At 38.7% G+C, this 27,120-nt stretch overlaps 1 protein-coding gene across 4 annotated transcripts in view; it reads right to left on the bottom strand.

Moving 5' to 3' along the window:
- The window catches only part of PTCHD4 (patched domain containing 4), a gene marked incomplete at its 5' end in the record, with an annotated part of 203,775 nt that overhangs the window by 12,621 nt on the left and 164,034 nt on the right, over positions 1 to 27,120 (bottom strand). For 3 of the 4 annotated variants that reach the window (XM_082411624.1, XM_082411627.1, XM_082411623.1), the window contains one exon: positions 981 to 4,684. The exons of the other annotated variant lie outside the window; for it this stretch is intronic. In XM_082411624.1, the coding sequence (XP_082267750.1) occupies positions 3,051 to 4,684 (1,634 nt within the window). In that variant the 3' untranslated portion in view covers positions 981 to 3,050. Of the gene's footprint in view, positions 1 to 980; positions 4,685 to 27,120 lie in introns of those variants that run through there. 4 annotated transcript variants of the gene reach the window in all.

The raw sequence follows: 27,120 nt of genomic DNA, 5'->3' as shown, positions 1-27,120 counted from the left end.
AACTAGAAGAGTTGCACATGAGCTACTGAAAAAGGCAGAGGTTTGGTGTCACATGCAAATCATGATCTTATATTTTAGGATGTATCTTGGCATTCAGCAAATGGAATTCTTGGAATTACCTGTTTCACAGTGAGTTTGGGAGGTCAGAGGATGCTCAGTTACATTCTTCCTAGGCTTAAATTACTTTCAAGGACTGAGTTAGGGCATTTTGTGTGGTATATTAACTCTTCCAGAACAAGAAATCCCATTTCAATAAATTATTGCTACAGTTCACTAAAGAGTACCACGGTGTCCTGGAAAAGATAATATCCCTTCCAAAATTCCACCTCTCTAGTCTCTTGAACAATGAGAAATTCATATTTTTCTTAGTCACTTTGATCCTTGAAGATATAAGCTAAAAAAGAACTGTTTTCCCCCTCCAAATAGAGACTATCTAGATGGAGACATGATATTAGAACTGCCTCAGTATTGGGGTAGTTATGCCACTATTCCCATATGCATTTGGCAACTGGCACACTTGATTCTTTCTTTATAAACCAACCTGCCAATCTTCTTTGCATGTGGAATTGTCTAAGGTAATCAAGAAAAAAAAAATGACCCAAGTAGGCAAGCTTTTTAAAAATTGGTAAATTAATGGAGTATGGCACATTTTGGAAAGAAATGGACTGATAGTTAATGGAATATCTCGGCTGATGACCTCCCATTTTTGAAAAGGATGTAAAACACATCTTCACAAATGATGAGTAAACTGTGAAAGAAGAGTCCCCCCCAACCCCACCAAAAAACCCAATGCCTCAGAAATTTCCACTTCAGATATAAGATCATGGTCTGCAGGTCTGCTAGTGCCAAATACCAGTTCATCCTAGCAGAGCAGCTCAGGAGGCAAAAGGCTAGGGTTATCTGTGACATGACTTTACAAATAATGTATGAACAATAATGCTATATTATGGCAATTATTTTCCACACTCGATCTATTGATATTTTGCCAATATGAACACAATTGAGAAGACATGGATCATTTCTAATAGAAACTCAATAACCTCAAGGTAGGACAAAACAAACTCCATTTAATAAAATAAAATTTGGTTAAAGGTTTTTCATTGTAGAGACAGTTCTCCTTTCCCTTAATATTCCAGTAAACTCTTTATTTGTAAAAGCACACCCGTTTTGTTGTTTCATTACTTCATTAATCTACCAACTTCATTTCTAAACACTGCAACGAGACTGGAATGGTTTGTATCTCTTTTCTGAACGTGAGTCCAAAAAGTCTTTTTTTTGTTTGCTTGTTTGAGATTTTAATATTTTAAATTCAATGAAAATATGCAACCAAAGTTGGTGGGAGACAGTAGCTCTCTTCCAGGTAAAAGAGCTGACTAGCAGATTTTATAATCATTGGACATTTGTTCAGTCCTACCTGAAAATTAAGTTATTTTACTGCTTGGCATGGGAAAAGGCATTTTCTAGTAATTTTCTGTGACAGGAAGCACACCATTAATCCAAGGAAGCACCCAACAGACTGAGTCTATCTGCTGGGGAGCAGTTGTAAATTTTAACACAATGAAAACATTTACCTCAGTACTGTTTTTGAGAGAGAATTCAGCAGCAGTTACAGTTAATACGTCACCTGTGGAGAGCGACCATCACCCTAGGAGGCCTGCCAACTGACAAGCACTTTTCAGGTAACAAGAACAATGATATTGCAAGAAGCTACAAAACAATATTGCAGTAGTTATAGCGACCACCACTATAGTGATCGTGGCCTGGGTTAATGTTCCAAATATTAATGCAAGGAACACACTAGACTTGATAGGTTTAGAATATTTTCTTTACACTAAGAACCAGTTGATAACACATGATGAGTGGTGATGCTCCGTTTACTCTATTTCCTTCTATAACAAGTTTCCTAGTTATGTCCACTTTCTCCTATGTTAATTATCTATATTCCATGGCAGTATATTTTCAACATCTAAAATGAGAATACCGTAACTACGGAATACCACAACTCTCTCTCTCTTTCACACACACACACACACACACACACACACTCTTGTGCAACTTTACACACATTTGTATGAACAATGCATGTAAAGTGCTCATTTGCAGTGGGTGAGCTCCCTAAAAGCAGCTAAATCAGCCCTCCCAAATACAGAGAATCATTAAAAGCCAATGAAAAGCCACAGTAACTATTTAGCACAAACATGAGATTTTAAACCTTGCCCACGTGGTAATTAATTCAAATGCCTTTTGCGTTTTTTGCTGTCATCCAAAGCAAGAATCTCAAAGATTGACAACACGATATGTGAATCTAATGGGCTCACATCTCTGTTTATTTTGCTTATTGCACAGATGAACAATACTCTTGCTGCTGCAACACGTGAATCGATTTTGAATGGCCCTTAATGCGTCTATATTTGGCTAAGGCTGGTTTGACTTTCTAGAGAAAGGCCAGCCGGTCTGCAAATGGACACCTCCCTCCACATAGACGTCAATGTACACTAAAGACAAATCTAAGTATATGTATATATGGCACATATACATATATATGCACACTTAAGATGAATTGGGAAGTCCTTTGGTTTAGATGGGATTAAATATGTACTTCCCAAGTGCATAGGTTTCCTTTGACCAACCTGTTCAAAAAACAAATATGAAAATTGTCATGGCAATTTTGACATTTCCTATGTCTTTTCCGCTATTTGGAGGCCCCCATCTTCTCTACTCCATCTCTCCTAAGCATTTTAGTTTTAAAAGCAGTTGACTCCTTTGGCCTTCTAACATTCCATTGATTCGTCCATTCCTTGGAAGAGCTCTAAGGTCACATCCAGAAACTTATCTTTAGTGGAGAACAAGGTTGCAAAGAACTTTTTCCCCTTCTTTGAGTCCTTCTTTCCCCCAAGAAGTGGACACCTTGATGTGTCATGAATACTTCACTCTTGATCTGACTTGCCTTGTTACCCCTGGCCAGCCCAAGCAGCTGAGGTCTGAGCTTTACCTGCCCTGCATCGTTGTGCAATACTGGAAAAGAAAAATAATCCATTAGTCTACACCCTTCAGACTGTGGTGACGTGATCAGGGTTCTCTTGAATTTCTATGCATTCGATTTCCTCTCTCTCCTTCCGTTTGGCGCGTTTCTTTTTCTTGTGGTGCTTTTTGGAAGGGGGGAAAAAGGTTAGGAACACAGGTAAGATAACAAAACAGTGCAGAAGTGTGCAACCCCCCGTGAGCAGCAAGCATTTGAACAGTGTGAAGGTCAGGTTCGAAGGCACAAATAGGAGGGGGACCAACCCAATAAGAAAAGAAGTAACATTTTGCAAAATGGCTGTCCCATGCTCTTGCAGGGAGCTTTTTATACATTGTGTTCGGGTGTGCTCAGTTGCTAATACAAACGTGTAAAGCAGTGGTGCACAGTGGTCAATGGCGAAATTTAAAGTGTAGATAAGGCACAAGATAGCAATGCAATCCATGTCGATGTTCCATAATGTCATTAAGCCCAGAACGCCCAGCTCAATTGAGGTGACACTAAGAATTAGCCAGAAGTTTCCCAGAGGGTGGATCACTAGGAAAAAAGTCAGGATTAACACCAGGAGAACACCAAAGCCTGCAATCAGAACAGGCACTGTGACAGATAAGCTGTAATGGTCCATGAACACAAAGGAGGGGTTGAACACGATGAAACGGATGCTCTTTGACAGGGACAGGGGCCTCAACTTTTCCAGCACTTCCATGACTTCCTTCTGCTTGTCTCTGCTAGTCCTGGCCACCAGATACAAGCGAGAAGCAATGATGCTGTTTTCATCTCCTGCCTTGGAGAAGATGATATCGTTTCGAAAATGCTGGAATTCTGGCTTTTTTAAAAACGAACTTTGTAGAACACTGATGAAGTCACTCTTGTTATTGGCACTGATGTTACTCACTTTCAGGAACTGGTAATACTGCTCCACCCAGGACACTGCAGTGAATCCGCTGCAGAGTCTCCGGAGGTCCTGCTGGACGCTGCTGTTCCAGTACTCGAGCGGCTCGTAGACGTAGAATCCTATCACGGGGCTGTAGTTGCTGAAATATTTCCGCTGAACCATGGCATAAGAGACGCTTGGGGAATCACTGGCTAGTAGATTGATGATGTTGGCTCCGTCACTGATCTGCAAGCACCCCATGAAGGAGAAGGAGGCATAGATGAGATAGAGGATGACAACAAATGGCTTCACGTAGATATTGGTAATCCATTCATTGTAATGTTCACGGAGGAAGTGCTGAATAAAGTGGTGCTGGTAGGGGTTCGTCTCATGATGGGATGTCTGTTGATGCCCATCACTCATCACTGTCTGGAACCACACAGGCTTGCGGTCCAGGTATTCTGCAGAAGGGATCTTACAGCAAAAGATGCTGTGGTAGCGGTTTTGCTCTAGTTGGCCAGCGAAGACCAGACAGGAGCCAAAGAAGGAGAAAATGTAGAAGTAGTTCAACAGGATGGAGACACACATGTTCTGACAGAAGACCTTCACAGCCTCTATGTTGGTGAACGGGCTGGCACCCATGCCAAAGGTAATAAAGTACAGGGAGCTGGTCATGGTATAGGTCACCATCACATCCGAATAGGCATCTGCTACCCTGTCTTTGAAGGGCAAATTCTCTTTGGTTCTCCGCCATCCAGACAGAAGCTCAAATACTCCTTTCGTTCCGTGACCTAATTTAAAAAAAGAAGGAAAAGAAGAATTGTTTTCATTTCCTCCTGTGGTTCAAGCCAATTCCTTATAGGTTATCTATGCTCAACAGTACTGCTTATGCTAATCTTCAAAGTACTATGATCCTCCTATCAGGGTCTCAAATTTCAGTTACATAGCAGGATATGTTTGGTTCATGTTTCTACTTCAGCAAAGTCCAAACTCATTAGTATTCTGGGCAAAATGAAGCATTTATTGTCTGTTCTATTAATTTGATAAATTGTAAATTTAATATGACATTGTTCTGTGATTTTTTCCCCCTGCACACATATTGTCTCCCTAAATGGATCCTAAGTTGTCAAGGGCAGGGGCTGTTAGTCACCCATCTTCAAATGCCCCTCAATATCAGTTCAGTGTTTTATCAACTGATGTATTGACTGATAGTCCCTAACCTCCATTTCAAACTGACTTACATGCTGATTTTGGAAATTATACGATGATTTTTTTTGTAATTTATTTTATTTATTTATTAATTTATTTTTGGCTGTATTGGGCCTTCGTTGCTGTGCGCAGGCTTTTCTCTAGTTGCGGCGAGTGGGGGCTACTCTTCTTTGCGGTGCGTGGGCTTCTCATTGCGGTGGCTTCTCTTGTTGCGGAGCAGGGTCTGTAGGTGTGCGGGCTTCAGTAGTTGCAGCACATGGGCTCAGTAGTTGTGGCACATGGGCTTAGTTGCTCCGCGGCATGTGGGATCTTCCCGGACCAGGGCTCGAACCCGTGTCCCCTGCATTGGCAGGCGGATTCTTAACCACTGTGCCATCAGGGAAGCCCTAAGATGATCTTAAACACTTAAAAATGGCTTTAAATTGATTTTACAATGTTAATAATCTGCTAGGTAGCCAAACAGCTTAGAAACCAATTCCTATAGATTTGATTAATTAACATCGGATGTGAGTCAAAAAAATCTGCCAGGTCACATAAAACACAGGGCAAGACCTTCAGTGGGAAAGATCATAGCAGGCATTTCCTCACGGAGCTTTTATTCACACAGAATGGGTGATGACTAAATGTTTGACTGCTCCATTAAAGTGGAAGGAGTATGCTTCTTTTTAACCGATTTCTGTGCACCCTTTGATAAGGGTAAATAGGTAAAAGGTTTATTCAACAAATATTACTTGAGCACCTACTATGTGCCAGGTACTATTAGATACTGAGCTGGGTTTTTTTTCCAGAAACCTGACAGCTCTTAAGATACCACCACTTGCTTCTTTACTAGAAAAACAAACAAACAAACAAAAACCAACCAACCAAACAAACAAAAAAACCCAGAAAGCAGCTGGGAAAATGAAGGCAGCTGGGAAAATAAAAGTATTATACCATACCTTCAATTTCCCCTTTTCTTCACTGCCCTGGATTAGCTCTGTCAGTTATCATCGAGGATATATCAATTGGTAACTTTCTGACTGACCGGAAATCTTCATGGATCCCTCTTGCCCTTGTAGGCATAGCAATACTACACGCAAACCTTCTCTATGAATGGGTACAAGCTATGCTTGGGCTGTTTTCCAAGAAACTCATTAGACAAAAATGAGTTTAAAGGTACAAAATGACCTAGTTCAAGAAATCCTGGAAAATGGACTTTGTGTGGCACCTAGATGTTGGAGCTATGTGTTAACCCAATTCACTTAGCAGTGCTTTAACAGGCCTCTTTTAATAGTTAGGGTCTTACTATAATCACTGATTTTGTGTTGTTGATAGAATTTGCTAATTGGTCTCTATAATGCTTCTACTTCTTTGTTAGTTTTATTTGGGGCTGCAATGTGCACAATTATTCTCAGCCTATCTTTCAGCCAGGGGTGTTTCCCGTGATGCACTTCTGGGCATGCAATGCAACTGGAAGTCATCTAAGGATGCTTATTAGAAAACCAGAAGGAGCTTTGTCCTAAATGGCATCACGAAGCCAACAAGAGCCGTGGCTTACCTTCCTCTCAAATTCTCTTTGAAGAAAACCAAATCTCTATTTGGTTAAGCCACTGTTATACGCAGCTGTTATATGCAGCTAAACATTTTCCTAATCAACAAAACTTTGTAGGTAAATTAACATTTACCAAAACCTCTTTCACGGGTATCTAAGAATTCTTGCTTTACAGTTAATTTGACTACAGTATTTATAGGTTTAAATGTATACAGTGCTAATCTTTGATTTTAAAGACACGTTGGTTCATCCATCTTGGGAGGTTTTTTAAAATTAATTATTAATTGTTTTTGCATTGGAGTTCTTTTTGTCCCCAATATAAAATGTGTTTATTCTCCAAAGTTCTCTCTTATGGGTCTCCAGTCAGGAAAGATAAGTTTATCCTAACAAATAGAAAGGGTTATGAAAACTACATTTAAGTATAAGGTAAATTTTTTTTTTTGAGCCAATGATCTATTACTTCTTGCAATTAATTATTAGCTCAACATCTATGTGCATTGGATTAAGTCTAATGATTTTTAACAACATTAATTATTCATTTCTATCTTCTCTAAGACTCCTTGACCAAACAGAATACTTGTTCTCTTATTCCCTTGACAAAAACATAATATTAGGATATTAGTTAAAGTAATTAAAATAATTCTTTAATTAGAGCACTTCTCTTCTGAAATGAAGACTCTTGGTATCTTTGTAGTCACAAGGGGGGAAAAGGTTACCTGAGGCTATGGCTAAATTTGGCTTGTCTCTGCTTTTGGTCACTTTTTTGGAGCATTAGGTACATTATGTAGGCCAGGTTGTTGCTTTATATAGTACAAAGGTCTTACGTGTGGGAAGATGAAGCTAAATCATATGAGGTCAAATAATCACTCTAAGTGTGGTAAAGACTGAAAACACAATTTTGGGGCTGGCATGTTTTATCCCATTCATAGGCTTAGATATTTTACAGGGTATTCCTAATAATACCCATTCATTTGATTTTCACCATAATCTGGCCACCTCCCAGCAGTTCAAATCTATTACCTGCTCAACGAGAGTAGTCCTCTCACTCCCCATCAACCTGCCTATGATCAGTCTTACTTTCCAAGTTTTGTTCATGCTATTTTCTCTGCCTTTCAATACCTTCCCCTTGGTACTGCTTATATTGAAATTCTACCCATCAGTCTGTTAGCTCAGTTCTCTTCTTTGTCTTGAAGCCGTTTCCGACAATTCCAGACATATTGATTTTTTTCTGTTCCTTAAATTCCTATTGCACTAATTAGCTACTCATTTTGGCATGCAAACATGTGCTGTTTTGCTCTGGAACAAAATGGTTTTCTCAGGACATGGTCTATCTCTTCGGTTAGACTGCAAATTCCTCAAGGTCAGGGAATGCATTTTATGTTACTTTTATAGTCTGCAGAATGTCTGACAAAGTGATAGATGCCCGCTAACCTCTCAATGAATTAAATCAACTATAACTCTCAATTCCAGTTGGGTCTAGAAAATGTACCTTTTAATTACTAATTCAGAAGTTTATTATGCATCTTTATACCTATATTAATTGTGTCCAGAAGAGATATACACTTTTAATTCAACTCAACTCAATATATACTTATTAGAATTTGCTACACATGAGGATCTGTGCTAGTTAATATATAAAACATAAAGGTAAAGAAGAAACACAATCTTTTCCAATATCTGTCAGTCCAGAGGTCATTTTTACTTGGGTAATTCTGAGCCAGAGATCATAGCTTCTGATACAAATGCATTTTCGGAACTGTTCTGTATGTTGTAGGGTGTTTAGAAGCATCCCTGGCCTCTACCCACCACGTGCCAGTACCACACTCCTCAGCTGTGACAATCAAACGTGCCTCCAGACATTGCCAGATGCTGTTTGGGGGCCAAAACTGCCTCCAACTGAGAATTATTGGTTTAGTCAAAAGAAAAAGAGATATTATACACACACACACACACACACACACACATACACATAACACACATTTTAATCGCCCTTTTCTGACTAAAAAATAGGACATATTTCCATCAAAAATTTGGGGAAAATGGAAAAAATAATGGTGAAAAAATTATTCCATAGTCCCATAACACAGATAACTGCTGTTAACAATTTGGTGCATTTATTCTAGCTATGTATGTATGTATGTATGTATTAAGCTTTATCTATCTATCTATCTATCTATCTCTCTATCTATCTATCTATCCATCTAACCATCCATCCACCCACCCTTCCATCTTTCCAGACAAATAACTATTTAATTATTTCACAGAGCTGGGTTCCTACAAAGAGAAATTAGGGTTTGGGATTATCTTGTTGCTCTGTCCAGTTGGCCTGTCGACAACAGAGATCCTGTTTTTTAACCTCTGCAGTGTTTTCCCTCTTGGTTTCTTACTATTCCCTTTAGTTTTCATTCTGATGCTAGAACCATTTTTTGAACATCTCTGCTCACTTGAAAGAATCCTTAAATCTCTACATAGCTTTTTAAAAGGATTGTATTCACTATTTTTCCACCCTTACTCCGAGAGTCCTATTTCAATTCAAACAATACACCTGAAAACAAGGCACTGGTATCCACTCAAAAGACAGGTGGTCCACCATCTCAGATGATGAAGCATGGAATATACACAAGTGTGACTTGCCCCACTGAACAAAGACCTGAACTGATTCCATTATATTACTCCCTGGTACCCTAGTCCTGGCAGTTCTTTGCTTCTGTCCGATTCCCACCAAAATCCTTAATCCTCACCTAAGGCCTCAGTTTGTCTTATGAACACCATTCATGCTCCTGAGTGGTGATAGACATATATGTAAGCAGCTAACAGACATGAAAGGAAGGCTTGCATTCTTGTTAAGTAGAGATGTATGCTGTGTACTGTGAAAATACAGTTGATTCTTTCTGAGGGGTCAGAAAATCTCCAAAAGGTGTTACTAGGCAGAGGATGATGCCAGTGGTGATCGAGACTGATGGAATAACATGAATAAAGGCACAAACCCTTATAAATTAAGGGAAGGTAGTTTTGTTTTTAATGTTTATAATTGAATTTTTTCTCTCAGCAGAGATAATCTACTGCCCAAATTATACACTTTATTTAATGTTTCAAAAGATGACTGCCAAACATTGATCATGATTTCTTCCCACTATATTAGTATATATTTGCAAATTATATTAGAATAATATGACAAGTATCTCACCTGGGACATTATGGGATAACTGACATTTGTTTTGATAAAGCTTCATGAAAGAAAAGAGAGAGAGAGAACTCTTTTTATTAACTCTTAGGAATAAAAATGATTTGCACAGAATTGGAAGTGGGAGAAAAATTCAAGGAGGAAAATAAATAGAAATAAAAGATCTGCATGTATATGTGTGTGCATTGAATATTCCAAAAGTCTTCAGGGATGTTGCTGGGGAGACCTCTTTCTAAATGAAAGCAAATGGAAGAATTGTGCAATAACAAGGAAAACTTAGCTGGCAGCTTACTAACATACCCTATTTAACAATAATTTAATAAGTTCTGCTACTTGCAATTGAGAAATGAGAAAATGAAGAGTATGTCGATTCTTTCTCTAGCCATGGCAGTGCAGGTCAGCCAGAGGAAACATTTTATAAATTTTTTTTTTTTAATGTGACACATACTTTTAATTTTATTTATTTATTTTTGGCTGTGTTGGGTCTTCGTTTCTGTGCGAGGGTTTTCTCTAGTTGCGGCAAGCGGGGGCCACTCTTCATCGTGGTGCGCGGGCCTCTCACTGTCGCGGCCTCTCTTGTTGCGGAGCACAGGCTCCAGACGCACAGGCTCAGTAGTTGTGGTGCACGGGCCTAGTTGCTCCGCGGCATGTGGGATCCTCCCAGACCAGGGCTCGAACCCGTGTCCGCTGCATTGGTAGGCAGACTCTCAACCACTGCGCCACCAGGGAAGCCCCCAGAGGAAATATTTTAAATGATTAAAATTAAAAAAAAAAAAGTTTTGTTACCAAACAAAACTCATTTCAGTCCTAAGTGAGCTGAACAATATTCAGAATTAGTTATAATTCCATCTGAACCTCAAGCAATCACTCTACAACAAGTAAAGATGACCTCTAAAGTGAGATGGATCTTCTTGAGAACTTATTCCAACCCACATTTTACAACATTTCTCTAAACTCCTGCACTTCCCGTGTAAACTTCTACACTATGATTGACCTGACGGTGCTGTAGGAAATCTCTCTGGTTCATGGCTAGTCCGGAAGTGACTTCTTTCAAAGCAATGATATTCTTCTGCAAATCTAATACAAATTTTAGAGTTGCCACGTTAATACCAAACCCAACCTCTCCAAAATCAAGAATTCCAAAGAAAATAGTTTTAACAAGGATCAAATCCAATCAGAACTAATTGTAACTGACCCAGTTAGTTTCCTACTGGGTTTTCCTTTGATACAGTTATTGCTCTAATAAGCTCCTTCTGTGGGGTTTCTAATTCTTTCTAATCTGCCGAATTAGAATTCTCTTCTGAAGACGTACTGGTGAGTCTTCCTTTTCACTTGAACATGTTAAGCCCTCAGCAGGTCATGAGAGTTTGACATCTCCTGTTTCAGTGACATAAAAAATAGAGGTAAAAATAATACTCCTTCTCACAACCCACTCCAGAGAAAACTTTCTACTTTCCCTTAGCCGTTATTTCTGCTTTGGTTAATTAACTATGTGTTCAGCAGCTCTGTGTGTGGGAATCACCACTGAACTCAGCTAGAAAAGCATTTTGATTTTTTATTGGGCTCTTAGGCTATGTGATCCTGATGCCAACCTAATGGATGAAAAAACAAAATCCCAGTCGACTGAACCAGTAAAGCAGCTAACAAAAAAATCGGGATATTGAATCAGCATTCTGAGTTGTCAGTCACTGGTTTGGCATTATATGGGATCCTTATGCATTGCTCTTTCTGTTTAGTTGGCTGATTCCTATGTATATTTTAAAGATACCACTTAAACATAATCTCATCTCTAATGCTTTCCCCTTCCCCTCTTCATCTCTAACTCACCCACTTAGAAGCCACCCCTCTGTGTGCCAACACATTTCTTAGTGCTTACTACTACACCCAACTGAAATTATCCATCCATGGGCCTGTATTTCATGTAAGTCCTTATAAGGTCCTTACCATCTAGGGCAGGTATTTATCTTTTCTATTTTTGTATTCCAATTATTTGGCACTTACTGGTGCTCAGTAAATGTTTGTGAAACTAAATTGGCCTTGATCTGCCAAAATCTGTCTAGTTTTAAAGATACTTTTAAAATTCTTGCCATAATTGTTATTAACAGCCGTATATTCAGTATAAGATTTAGTGAAATATAGTTTGCCCCTCAATTTACTGAGAAGGGCATTTGCCGAGTGCTTCTGTGGCTGAGGCGGTGGTAAATACCAATGATGTTCAATTACAAAATTAGCACATAATTCATTCGTTCCGCTGGTTCAGCATTGTAAATGTCTAGAGGGAATGGAATATGAAATTAGGAAACTTGCTCTAAGTTGCTAGTTGCAGGGTAGAAATGGGTCCATAAGGCACTCCTGTTACCTGACAGATGATGAATTTTTTAGACATTTTCTAATCCCCATGATGTCTAACTTAGAGGTGGTTATCAGTGTGTCTTTGTAGACTGACTACTTTTAATTAACTCTCATCTAGAATAAATAGGTGATTATCAAGCTCCATTCATAAAGGACGGCCAAGGCTGTTGCATCTTGGTACCTATGTAGCCCACAAAGACATAGGCAGGAAGTTATTCAGCAGGAATGCTCCAAGTTGCTCTTTGATGGGGCATACTTGATGGTTTTACGTGTAAACCTGTGGTGTGCAGTGAGGGAGGGTCTAGCTTCATACTACCCTTAAGCATTTCTCCTGAAGTGCCCCCATCCCCGTATGGAATGAGGCAGGTAAAACACAGAGAAGAGAGGCAGCGAGGAAGGAAAGTAAGGAATTCAGAATGAATCTGAACAGATACTCATCCCTTAGCTCTTAGCAGGAGGTTAGAGGATTTTATCATGTCTCTAATAAGAAAAAATGGAATCTAGTAACAGATTCTCATTGTATGATTTTCAGAGCTGTTATATACTTGACACATATCTCAATGTATAGAAAAGGGCATGCAGTCTCATTCCAGAGTTTGCATTCCATCATTTTTGACAACTTATTTTGTAGTTCTATATAAAGTTAAAAATTTAAAAATCCAGTATGTGTGTTTATTCATATGCATATGTGTATATACATGCACATACATATACATACATATACACGTGTATATATATTGAGAGAGATATGTGTGTATATGTATATATATAGAGAGAGAGACAGAGAGACAGAGAGAGAGAGAGAGGAAAGAGAGAGGAGGTGGGAGTGTTCTAAAGCTCACAGACTATTAGCCAAGGTTTTAATACTCAAAGTGGGGAAAACTAGGTAAGTCCCACTATTCGATATTGTGATTAGCAGCACATTCCCCAGAGCCGGAGTTTAAATCCTGGGTTAAATCAGAGTTTAAACTGCTTGAGTTTAAATCCTGGGTCTCCTACTTCCTAGTTCTGTGACCTTGGGCAGGTTGTTTTTTAACCTCTCCGTGTCTCAGTTTTCTCATCTGTAAAATGAGGTAACAAGAGAAGCCACCTCATGGGATTGTTCTGGGTTTTAGATAAGTTAATACATGTGCTTGGCACACAGGAAGTACTCCACTGAGTGGAAAAGCTCAGTGCTGGCAACTCCAGGGTATTTACCATGGAGAACATTCCAAGTCACTTGACTTGGGATGCCAGCTTCTGAATGCAGCCGGTTCCTGCTCTCTTTACCACCACAGCTGACTTGGCTTTTGGAAAGAACTCGGGGGCTCTCTTTTCAGATTTCCTTGCTGCAGGAGCTCAGTGTTGCCAAGAGCTGAAACTCCACTGAAGAGCCAGCGTACACATGGTGGCTTGCTTTCTTGTTCTCTCCCTCTCTGGTATTCCCATTCAGGGAGAAAAAGACTCCCAGGAAGCTTTATCATTTTCTTCTCAATGCTTTCCGTGTCTTCTAGTTTTATGAAAGGAACATACATTATTTTTGAGAGAGGAAAAAGCGGCCCTGATAGCTGGGTGCTGTCAAGTAGGTCTTGGTGTTGCCAGGAGCTGGTCTGGCCCTCACAGCTCGGCTTAGTATTGTCCTGTTGATCACACAGATGGTCTGGCAAAAAAGCATCAGACAAGATCACTTTGTGACTGGGATAGACTGAGACAAAATAAGACCACTCCATAATCATGACTGAGCACAAACAAAATGCAAACATTGTCCAAAACATAAAATAGGCCAAATATCCTTTTATCAAGAATAGTAGGTTTGATTGCTGCTTCTTTACCAATCACAGCTTAATCTTGGTCTGGTTTCCTTGCCTTCTAAGAATTGTTAAGATAACTGATCATGGATTTACCCTCTCTTCCTGACAGTAACCAACCATGCTGCCTTCAACCCTCTTCCCAACCACCTAATACTTGCAAAAATCATATAAGAAGTCCATTCTAATATCTTCTTCCAAAAATGCTTCATAGTACTCAGAGGTGTGTGTTCTTCCTCATTGCAGTGAGTCAATAAATCCAGATTTGTTCAATTATTGTAGCAGTCCTGGTGGTCTTTGGTTGGAGGACATTGGTATTTTATAATAAATATTTTTGGAAAATGAGAGAAATTAAACTTCCTTTATTGTTGACTTTATAAATTGACTTCTTTGAGTGTAGGAGTTAGAAGTGTGGGAGCTAGAACAGGAGCATTGGATGAGAGTTAACTCCTGGAGGATTTGAATTTCCAGATCATGTCACTAGCGAAAGGGATGGCGTTCTGGTGGAAGTGATATTTTAGTTGTATTTGCACTAAAAAGAGAAAGCCAGTTGGGCATATGGGAAGTGGCAAGCTGTTCTGAAAGGAATATAACATGGTTGTTAAAATCGGAGAAGGGGGGAGGAGCCACGTGGATGAAAAAGTCATTGCTTCAAGCAGAGAAGAGCAATGAATGGGAGAACCGGGGCGGGGCTGAAAATCTTACAACAATTGTCAAGAGAAGTGGATTGGTAGCTCATAAACTAAACACAAGCATATGCTTAAAAAAAATCAAGTATAAGAACTTGGAGGAAGGAAAATTAAGCTAATCTAAGTATTTATTGAGCTAAAGACATTCAAAGATTAGTTAGAATAATCAGTTCATTCATTGGAAGGACATTTCCTGAGTGCCTCCCATTAGGAAGACATGGTAAAATGTCATCGCTTTGAAGTTTAATAACTCCCATTTGTCCCATTTGAAAACCATATCATATCCATATGCCTGAATTTAATGGTTCATTAATTACAAGCTTTGGGGATCTTTTAGCCTACAAAGAGTAGAAGTGATGATGACTTAGGATTTCTATAACACCAAGAGCTGGAGAATGCTTTTAAAATGCATTTAAAATGTCTAATTCAATCATTAAGAAATGCGTTTGAAATGGAAGGAATCTTACAGAGCAAATTTAAATTATGCACAGTTTTGGTTTCTTATAAATATCATTCAAAAGAAAATCTTCAAAGTTGTAGCACAAATGCTAGATAAAAGCATAATGCTTCAAAGAGCAAGTTTTCTGGGAGCATCCTTGAATGTTTTGCTGCCTTTCTTACCAGTGAAGATGAATTTAACAACCCATGAACGAGAATTCTCTCTGAACAGAATGGCCTGAAATCAGTGGAAACTCAATTAACCAGGAAGCTCAAGAATTGGACCATCTGATTATTTGAAGTCATTAAATTAATCAACCAGAACTTCCTTTCTGATTCTGCTTTTATTGGTTGATTAGCTTTATTGGAGATCTTTCTAAAATGCGTTAGACTTGTATTCCTCTTCTGCATCCAATTCTTAAAAAAAGGGGAAAAAGGCATTATTTGTAGCAATTAAAATGATGTACTCTGGAGTAACACATTTTGCTTCTAGTTCTGGCACATCATTTTGTGATGTGTGGTACGGGGAGAATTAGTTTAACTTCTGTGTATTTCACTTTCCTAGTCTGGAAAATAGGGATTAAAAAGGTACCCATTTTAATGGGCTATGTGAAGATTAAATGATACAATAGTTGTAATATGCTTAGAGCAGGCCTGGGACCCAGGAAGCACTCAATAAATGTTAGTTTTTATTATTTATTAAATAATATACTTCAGAGTCATCATTTTATCATACATCATTTTATCAATAATCAGGAGGCAATTTAGCATATTGGTTAAAGAACTGAGTTCTTGGGGGCTTCCCTGGTGGCACAGTGGTTGAGAATCTGCCTGCCAATGCAGGGGGCACGGGTTCGAGCCCTGGTCTGGGAGGATCCCACATGCCGCGGAGCAACTGGGCCCGTGAGCCACAACTACTGAGCCTGCGCATCTGGAGCCTGTGCTCGGCAACAAGAGAGGCCGCGACAGTGAGAGGCCCGCGCACCGCAATGAAGAGTGGCCCCCGCTTGCCGTAACTACAGAAAGCCCTCGCACAGAAACGAAGACCCAACACAGCCAAAAATAAATAAATAAATAAAATTAAAAAAAAAAAAAAAAAAAAAAAAGAACTGAGTTCTGTGGGTTTAAGCTTCCATCTATTAGATGTGTGACCCTGGGCAAATGAAAGACTCCATGGCTAGATTTGCCAATCTGTAAAATGGAGAAAACAGAAATTCCTGCTTCAAAGGATTGCTGTGTTAAAGGAGCCACAGACACTTGAATCCCTTTATATAAATACCTGGCACACAATTAGTGTTCCCACAAATGATAGCTAGTATTGAACAGTATTATATAGTTGCAGAAATGTGGGAGTTTGGATTGAATGTATACCAGGCCTAGAGGAAAGTTAAAAAGTTTTCTTCTCGGATGATTATTTTGAAATTGCCTGTTCTGTCCTTAAGAAGCTCGTTGTGGAAAAATGTTGATTAATAAAAGACTTCAGTCAACTGGCTCCAACTAACTGCAGCATTCCTTCCATGTGTGCGCTTATTCAGGCTAAGCTAATAGAATCGTTCTCATCTGGCAGGAAAGAAGCTGAAGAGGAGCTTTCCAGCCACTATTTTATTCTGCAGCTCACAGAGCAAACCAGACTCCCTTCTAGGAGGAGAGCACAGTAGGGCTTTGGGGCAGCCTGCTGAGTTCCAGCAGCCCCGGCAGTGGTGGGGAGCTGGTGCAAGGACACCATTTCCTAGAGGGTCCCCTCGAAGTGACAGAACTGCTGTCATTTGAATACATCCCTGATGAGTACAGAGTTCCTTTTCAGATGAAGAGGCCCTCTTCTCACCATAGTTCTCTGTAATCTGTCCCCTTTCAGTGGTCCACAGCTTAACAGCTTTAACACAGCATAAATTAATCAACGGGAGTTATCTCAGAAAAAGTTAGATGTTAATTCCCAAAGGCAGGGGATCAAGAACAGTGGCTGGGCAGATAGCAGGGTGGAAGAGGGGCCCTGAGTACTGGCTCCTGTGTTAATTCCCTGGGCTCAAACCCCAGCTACATCACTTCCTACCCCACACCTTCAATAGCAACCTCTCCGTGTCAATTTCCTTATGTGCAGAGCAGGAAATGCAAGCCCCTACCTGATAGTGTGTTGCTGACATTAATGAATGAGATAATCCACATAAAGTGTTTACCACAGTCCTTGGCACATATTAAAAACTCAATAAATAGTAGGCGACACTTTTTATTTATGGGTGAACATTCATTTGGAGTCTTAGCTACATGCTCACAGTGTAGTACAGCACACTGCTGTGTTTCATTCTTGAAGGCATCAATAGAAGTGACAGTTAATCATGATAACACACCAGGCCACCAAACACAGCTTCAAGGGATGAAAGTTGTAGGAAACTCTTATTGCCCTCTTGGGATAAATCTTACTCCTTTCTGTCTTGAGAATTCTCATGGACTTTGTCCCGCCCATTTCCATTAGGCAAAGATTAATCAAGAAACAATCATAAGAAAGAGTCAAATGAAAACCCTCGCAGATAGCTATAACTCTGAAACAGCTAACTGGACCTTGGGAAGGATGATTTTTGGCCATGTGACCATCTGAAAGTTCTAACCCTTAGAGACATATGAAAACCTAGGGCTATTTCAGCAATTACAAAATAAAAAAAACAAAACAAACAAACAAAAAACAAAACAGCTCCACATTATTCTTTTCAGAACATTTTCACCTATAATTAACTGACAACAATTCAGGATCCAGAAGGGTTAAATAAAGAGCTGATGAAAGAATGTCAGCAGCTTCTAAAATTTATCATCTCTTTGACACTTTCTGAGATTTCTCAAGGGGTAGACTACATTAACACTGGTATGGAAATCTTTAATAAAACAGCATGCCTCTCAAAGAAATCCATCAACTAATCAGCATATATTAATTAAGCACCTACAGTATGCAAATCATGGTGCTACATGAGACCACACTCAGCTTTCCTCCTGATGGGTATACTCCTCCTCTATGCCCAACAAGTGCATATCCTGCCCAGATACTTTCTGAAATTCAGGAAGTTCTTCCATATTTAGAGTTGAAGTTAGTCTCCCTGACATTTCCAAAATTTTCTCCTAATTGCATCATTTGGAATCTTTGCCCATTATTCTGCCACATACCCATACTTCAAATATTGGACAAAAAAGCATGGTACCTTCCATCTTCTCCAAGCCAGTAATCTCATTACTTTGACTGTTTCTCTGATGACATCAGCATTGAATTCCATCAGAAGTACTATGTAGCAGTGAAAGTGCCTTGAAAACAAGGACCATGTCTTCATTTTTGTTTGCCCCTCAGTACCTAGCAGTGTCACAAATGTAGCAAGTTCTAAAGGAATATTTTTTGAGTCTAGTGGTGATAAAATGTTTGTACCTAAACTTGCTAAGCTCAAAAGTATATTGAGGCATTATAAGGAGTGGCAGATGATACGTCCTGGGATCATCTCTTAACTACAGTTAAGGACTGATATTTACATGCTGTGGATTGTTACACTCTTTCTGACTCCTGTACCGTTGTAGACGATGACTGTTTTCTAACTTGACTGCTGGGGTGATTTCTGTGACACATGTGGTCAAGTCAGTATTGTACAAAGCCTGTCCTCACCAACTGTGGAGGTCCTCAAAGGAAAGACCCATTTCTCTCTCATGAGGCAGAGTATCCTGGGAATACTTCTTGGATAGCTTTATAAAGTCTGTGGATAAACTAATACATGTAAAGAAAAGACATAGATTTTCTATACTGGCTCTCCATGCAGCATGGCTGGCCTGATTTATCAGTGGAGTTGCCTGCCACTTTAGAATCATGCTAGGAAAAAATGTTGCTACATGGAAATTTCCAATTATTTCAGTATTCAACTTGAGTTAGTCTTTCATGAAAATGGAAATACTCCCGGGAAGATCCACCTTATAAGCATAGCAGTTCTTTATTCCTTTGAGTGAATGAGTTTTTCATATCCTTCCCTAAAATGCATGTGTGTGGACAAAGTAAGCTGGGTGCAAAGGAAGAAATCACTAAGGGGGAGATGTGCACAAAGGGAATCCTGAGGAACATCACTGCATGTGAGCCTCATGAACAGATCACTTTTCCCCCTCATTTTACGGTTAGGAGATAGAGGCTCAGAAGAAGCAGAGACACGAAGAGTTTACAGAGTTCTTTTGGTAGTCAGGACCAGAACCCAAATCTTCAGCCTCTCACCCCAGAGAGAGTAGACCATGATCTTGAGGGCAGTATCTGTGCCTTGCTTTGATTTCTATATCACCCTTTCCTAAGGCAGTACTTGGCAGTACTTAGTAAATATTTATTGTAAAACTGAGGAATGTGCCTCTGAGCTTCCAAGATTTCTGGTGTTCTAGCACATTGGAATGGGGATACTTATGCCCTACTTCTTTTTTTCATGAAGAGGAGACTTCAATTCTACTCTCATTAGGTAGTGCCGGAGAGTACACTCCCATTTTTCCTTTTTCTCTTTGACCACACTCTTCTAAGCACTAGGAATGGCTGATCTGATGGTGAGAGCCTGATAACATTTGTGACCATGTATCAGTGGATTGGCCACTATTCCTCTAAAACAGTAAATAAGCTGAACCCCATTGCTCTCTCCTGCACTACTTGTATAATGGATGAATAAGAAGGGTCAGGGCTTGCCCTCAGCTTTCTCATCCCTTGCAGGCACAGCCCCTGGCGCCACTGCTCTAAAGGGAGACAGGTTATCTATCTCTTAACCTTGGTCTCTCTTCTGACAGCACCTGGATTTGTGAGGCAAACCACAGACTTCCATTCAGTTGGCTGTTAAGGAAATCTTAGGGGCGGGGGACGCCTTGAAGATCTAGTTCTCCTACAGGTAGGAGGGGAAGATATCTAGATTTAGGATTTGTTAGGCAGAGATCGCTACATTGGCTCTGGCCCCATATAAGGTCTCCATTCCAGCTTTACTGGGGACTTTAGGAAATACCGTGCCTCCATTTATAAGGAAGAAAATTTGATTCTCCTTTAGCTCCTTGAGTGTATATTCTCTACTGCACAGAACCCAGCGAGGAGGAGGGCTGATTGGTTGAGATGACTGATTTCCACACGTTGTCTACGAGATGATCAGTGAAAGAGCACAGTCTGGTGCTAGGTATAGGGAAGGCACATCATAGACACATTATATTAAAGCTGGAGTTTTCTTTCTATTTATTACTGAATCCTTACAAAACAGCACTTTATATTTTTGTAGTTTGACTTAAGAATGAGTTAATTTTATTTAATTTTAGTTAGTTTTATTTATTTTTAAATTTGTTTTTTATTGAAGTATAGTTGAATTACAATGTTGTGTTAATTACTGCTGCACAGCAAAGTGACTCAGTTATATATATACATACATTCTCTTTCATATTCTTTTCCATTATGGTTTATCATAGGATATTGAATATAGTTCCCTGTGCTATACAGTAGGACCTTGTTGTTTAGAACGGATAAACAACAAACCTTTTTATCTTTTTAAACTGCATTTTAACTATCATAACTCTATATCTAAAATTTTAGGTGACTTCCAGAATCTTTTTAGCTAATATTAGTTTTTAAATGTCTGCCTAAGGAGTACCATTCCCACTATTTGACCTGACCCTGTTCTTCTCAATTTTCTCCTCTATGCAGTAAGTAGACAAAACTGTAAAACATATATAGTGGCTAAGGAATCTTCCTCATTGAAGAAGAATGGAAGCATGTGATCAGCGAAAGAAGGTCTCATCAGTAGTGCTGGAGATTCAGGGTCAGTTCAGCGAGCACATGATACCATTCACGGTTCTTTTCAAGGGGTCTTGTAAATAGAGTAAACACAAAGACCTGAGCTAAACGGCAACCTAGCAGTTTGCTGATGGTAGAACTGGATGGGAAGATAACGGAGCCGTCTACCTCCCAACTGATGTAGACATCCTCCCAATTAAAGGCAAAGTCACTTTGGAAAGACATGCATCCCTTGCAAGAGGAGAGACTCCATGTCACCACAGGGAGATAAAGAGGAATGAGAACAGGGAAGGAGAGAAAGAAAAGGAAAGAAAGAAAGAAAAGAGAGAAAGAAAGAAAGAAAAGAAAGAAAGAAAGGAAGGAAGAGAGAAAGAGAGAAAGAGAGAAGGAGAGAAGGAGAGGAGAGAGAGAGAGAGAAAGAGAGAAAGGAAGGAAGGAAAGGAAGGAAGGAAGGAAAGAAGGAAGGAAGGAAGAAGAGAAATGTTTCCTTTTTAGGTCACTACTGGTCTTGGGGCCCCTAGATGTCAGATTCTCCCTATTTTTCCAATCAGAGAGATCACTTTCTCCCTGGAGAAGAATCCAGTGAAGGGCTTGAACGAATTAATGCAAAGTTTTCCCCTTCCATGCCTCATTCAGGGAGAAGCTTAGGAGTATCCATAAGCGGAAGAGCAGTTGCTCCTACAAGAGACAAGAAGTAAAAGACTAAAGCAGAACATCCAAGTACATACAGGTCTAGAAGAGGATCTCCCCTTCATAGCAGGGCTATAAAATACTGTATACGCCACAAATCTGGGATTCTCACAAGAATTTCTCCTATATAATGTATATAGTTAAATACCTTTTTATTGCTCCTCTATTGTTCTTGTTGTTTCACGTATTTTGCCAACTACACAAAGTGACATCTGATGTCTCTTCCAAATACCCAAGCTTTCACTGTACTATGAATATTATAGATGATCAGGAAATATTTTTGACAAATTGAATACAAACATTTCCCATGACCACCACTAAATGGGATGGTATTTGTGAAAAGGCTGTGGAGGGAGGAATACTCTACAGCACTCCATAGACACAACATAGGTGTAATGTTGTATAGCTGTTAAAGATTCTTGAGTTTGAAATCATTTTATTGGGTACAGAAAATCAGCCTGGAGATCAAACACTTGCTGAAATAATTTTGCATGTTACCCTAATGGGTTCTGCAGCTTAAATAGAAAAAAAGGAAATGGAAGGTGAGCCCTTTCCTTTTGCATGTAACAACTTTATTGAGTTACATGCCATACAATTCACCCACTTAAATTGTACAATTCAATGATTTTTAGTATATGAAACAGTTATTTAACTATCACCACCATCTACTTTAGAACATTTCATCACCCGCAGAAGTAACTCCAAACCCCTTTAGCAGTCACTCCTCATTCCTCAGCTCAATCCCCCGAAACCCTAAGTCCTAGGCAACCACTAATCTACTTTCTTTCTGTATATGTTTATTTCCTAGACATTTCAAATAAATGAAATTATACAATATGTAGTTTTTTGCAATTGGCTTCTTTCACTTGGCATAATGTTTTGAAAGTTTATCCATACTGCAGCAAGTATTAGTACTTCTTTCCTTTTTTTGGCTGAATATTATCTATGTGTATGAATATACCACATTTTATTTATTCATCAGTTGATGGACATTTGAGTTGTCTCCACTTTTTGGCTATTATGAATAATACTGCTATGAACATCTATGCATAAGTTTTTATGTGGACATATGTTTTCATTTCTCTTGGACATACACCTGTAGGTAGAATTGCTGGGTCTTATGATAACCCTACATTCAGCATTTTTGAGAACTGTCAAACTGTTTTCCAAAGCAGTTGCACCATTTTACAACTCCACAAGCAATGTGTGAAGGGCTCCAATCCTCCACAACCTTGTCAACCCTTACTACAATCTGATTTTTTAATTTTAACAATCCTGATATCTACAATGTGTTGTAGTGGTTTTCGTTTGCATTTCTCTAATGACTAATGATGTTGAGCATCTTTCATACTTTTTTGGACATTTGTTTATCTTCTTAGGTTAAATATCTATTCAAATCCTTTGCTCTTTTTAATATTGGGTTATTTGTCTTTTTATTAATAAGTTGTAATAGATCTTTTTACATATTCTGAATAAAAGTCTCTTATCAGATATATAATTTGCAAATATTTTCCCATTATTTGCAGTTCCCATTCTGTGAGTCATCTTTTCACTTTCTAGATGGAATCTTTTGAAGTGCAAAAGTTTTTAATTTTGAGGAAGTCCTATTTATCCATCTTTTGTTGCTTTTGCTTTTGGTGTCATATCTAAGAAAGCTTTGCTTAACCAAGGTCATGAAGAGTTACTCCTACATTTTCTTCTAAGAGATTTATAGTTTTAGGTCTTTCATTTAGGTCTATGATCCATTTTGAGTTGAATTTTACTTACAGTGTGAAGTCCCACTTTATTCTTTTTCATGTGGATATCTAATTGTCCCAGTATCATTGGTTGAAAATATTATTTTTTCCCCATTGGATTATCTAGGCATCTTTGTCAAAGAATCAATTGACCATAAATGCAAGAATGTATTTCTGGAGTCTCAATTCTATTCCATTGACCTGTATGTCTATACCTGTGCCAGTTCCACTGTATCTTCATTGCTGTAGCTTTATGTTAAGTCTTCTAACCTATGAACATGGAATGTCTTTCCATTTACTCAGGTCTTTTAAAGTTTTTTCAATAGTGTTGTGCAGTTCTCAGAGTACAATTTTGCATTGCTTTTGGTATATTTATTGCTCAGAATTTTATTCTTTATAATGCTATTATGAATGGAATTGTTTTCTTAAATTCATTTTTGGATTGTTTATTGTTAGTGTATAGAAGTACAATTGACTTTTGGATACCGATCCTGCAATATTGCTGGACTCCTTAATTAGTTCCAGCCATTTTTTGGTAGATTCCTTAGGATTTTCTGTAATGAGATCATGTCATCTCCAAATAGAGATAATTCCTCCTTTCAATATGAATGCCTTTTATTTCATTTGCTTGCCTAATTGCCCTAGCTAAAACATCCAGTACAATGTTAAATAGAAGTGGTGAGGGCAGATATCCTTGTGATGATCCTAATCTTAAAGGAAAAGCGTTCATCAAAAATATTATGTTAGGTTTGGGTTTTTCACAGATGCTTTCTATCAGGTTGACAAAGTTCCCATCTAGTACTAGTTGGTTGAGTGTCTTTTATCATAAAAGGGTGCTGAGGTTTGTCATATGCCTTGTCTATGTCTATTGAGATGATCATGTCTTTTCTGACCTTTATCCTATTGATATAGCATTTTACATTAACTGATTTTCAGATATTAAACTAACCTTGCATTTATGGGATAAATTCCACTTAGTCGTGGTGTATAATCCTATTTATATGTTGCTGGATTTGATTTGCTCATATTTTGTTAAGACTTTTTTGCATTTATACTCCTAAGAAATATTGGTCCATAGTTTTCTTTCCTTGTGATGTCTTTGGTTTTGGAATCAGGGTAATACTGGCTTCAGAGAATGATTTGGGAAGTGTTCTCTTCCCTTTATATTTCTTAAGTACAAAAATTGTTCCTACCTCTCATATCTTGCCAGGCAACCTTCTTCATTTTGTTTATAAATTATAGCATATCTAAACTTCCTCATCAGTCAGCACTTAGGAAAGTACCTAGGTGATTTGAACCAATTTATCCTCGTCATCAAACAGTATTTATAATGCTCCCACATGATTTAAACCAATTTAGTATTCCCATGAGAGAAGTCAGGTGTGTGTGAGAGAGAGAGAGAGAGAGATGGTGTGTGTGTTACAGATGTACAGCGGTTAAGTACAGGGAGGGAAGGAATGTCTGGAGGATATTTACCCTCCAAGGAGCAGACAGCTTGGTTCTTAGACCAGAATAAAATCTCAGTATTTCACAAATCACTCTGTTTATTATTATGCTTATTATCATTATCATTATTTGGTATCCTACCTTTAGACTCTAAGAAGTGAGGCTTCGTGTTGAATCTTCTAAATCTTCCTTCTTTTTTTCTCCTTCCTACGAGAGGTTTTTGTCCTCCCTCCTTCCCTCCTTCCTTTCTTTTTTTTAGAACTAAATCTGCTACCGGCCTGAGATAAACTCAATGGAGATAACCCATTGATGCCTTAAAAATAAAATAAGCATGGGAATCCAATAAGAATCCAACACAGGGCACACGGGTTCGAGCCCTGGTCCGGGAAGATGCCACATGCTGCAGAGCAACTAAGCCCGTGTGCCACAACTACTGAGCCTGTGCTCTAGAGCCTGCAAGCCACAACTGCTGAGCTCGTGTGCCACAACTACTGAGCCTGTGCTCTGGAGCCTACGCACCGCAACTACTGAAGCCCGGGAGCCTAGAGCCCGTGCTCTGGCTACAAGAGAAGCCACCATGATGAGAAGCCCTCGCACAGCAACAAAGAGTAGCCCCCGCTCGCCATAACTAGAGAAAACCCCCGCGTAGCAGCGAAGACCCAACGCAGCCAAAAATACATAAATAAATAAATAAGTAAATAAAAAATAAAATAAGCAAGTCAATAACTAAAGTTAGAGTGTTATTTTCTTAACTGAACTCATATTTCCCACTTACTCTTGTGAAATCACTAGGGAATTAAAGATTTTACAAACAACAACAACAATAACAACAGCAACAACACAAATACCTTGTATGATTTTGGATAAATTAACATTGTCTGGCTCCTCTTACAACACTAGGCTTTACTGAAATGCTTCATTTTAAATGCTGTAAAATTATAATCCTTTAATTCCTAAATATCTGCTGTATATCAACGTTTCTATTTTTAAATAATCAAATTCAACAGGTATTGTAGTAACTAGTTTGTTCTGGGTATTAGGGATTAGAGAAAGAAGGTTCGGATAACTTTTATTTCGAGGGGTTTACAGTCTCATTGAAAAAATGCATATATTTAAGAAATAATTAAATAAGAATTCGAGATACTTTAATCCAGGGTAACAGGCACTTGTTTACCTAGTATGTTCAAGGCACTGCATGTCACTCAGAGGTGAAACTACAAGAGCTCAGGAAAATGAACACATGGGAATGCTGAAATGAAGAAAACGCTTCCAGAACACAGAAGGACGATGAGGGTATGGACTGATAAGGAATGGAGGCATTAACAATGATTTCAGCCTGAAGATTAATTAGCAATTGTTTTCCCTTCCATTTCAAACAAAGCAGCCAATTTAAAAACTGTCAGCTAGTTTTCTTTACTCTGATTTCCTTTTAATCACATATAAATAAATCCAAATTCTAATCTTTCTTTTTCTCTTTTGTTGGTATAATTGTCAAATGTCTTACCCTGAGCTGATTTCATACACTCATAAGTAACCCATGCACACTTAACATATCATGAAAAACTTGATGTTTTTCTTTGTTCTCAAGTACAAAGGAAACATAGGTTCACATAGTGCTCTCTGTTTAAAGCTAGGAAAATAACTTGTTCTCAGAGGTTTCTAAGAAGAGTTTTTCTGGCATTATTTTGACCCATGGGCTAAGGGTCTGGTCAGCACGTTCACAAATACCCAGAGAATTTAAGTAAAACTTCTCAATAACCAATTTCTGCACATGCATTTAATTAAAAAACAAGGTATAACTTCTTTTTGACTTTTGAAACTTTTTCCCCTCCCTCTAGTTTTAACCTGTCAGTGGAGAGAGTCAGTTCAGACGAAAAGAAGTTGCTAAGATGCAACTATTAAGCGTTCTTAAGTTGAGTACAAAGATGAGCCCAATGTGTGCAAATTTTTTCAACTGGAAACTTGACTTGTTTTCTTGAATATTAAAAGGAAAAGAAAAAATTACTTGAGATGGTGTCTTGGCTCAGGCACAGAAGTTCCTATAAGGAAAAGGACTTGCTTATTCACTTATTCTTTTATTCAATATATATGTATTGAGTGTATATTATGTACTAAGCACTATTATAGGCATTAGGGATACAGCAGTGATGAAGACAGAGGTGGTCTCTGCTCTTGTTGGGCTTAATTCTAGTGAAGAAGACAAATAATAAGTACTAAGATAAATAAGCACTAAATATAACGTGTTATATATTGGTCAATCAGGAAAACAAGCAGAAAAAGGGGAGTTATATGTGTCTGGGGTAGAGGTGGGAAATTTTGGAGAGAGTGAATAAGAAAGACCTTACCATAAAGATAACTTTTGGAAGATGGCCACAAAGAAGTGAAGAAACAGCTGTGATGTCTTCACAAG

Source organism: Balaenoptera physalus (assembly GCF_965194825.1).
Source record: "Balaenoptera physalus genome assembly, chromosome: 11".
NCBI classification, from domain to species: domain Eukaryota; kingdom Metazoa; phylum Chordata; class Mammalia; order Artiodactyla; family Balaenopteridae; genus Balaenoptera; species Balaenoptera physalus.
This window is presented reverse-complemented; position numbering and strand designations above follow the sequence as displayed.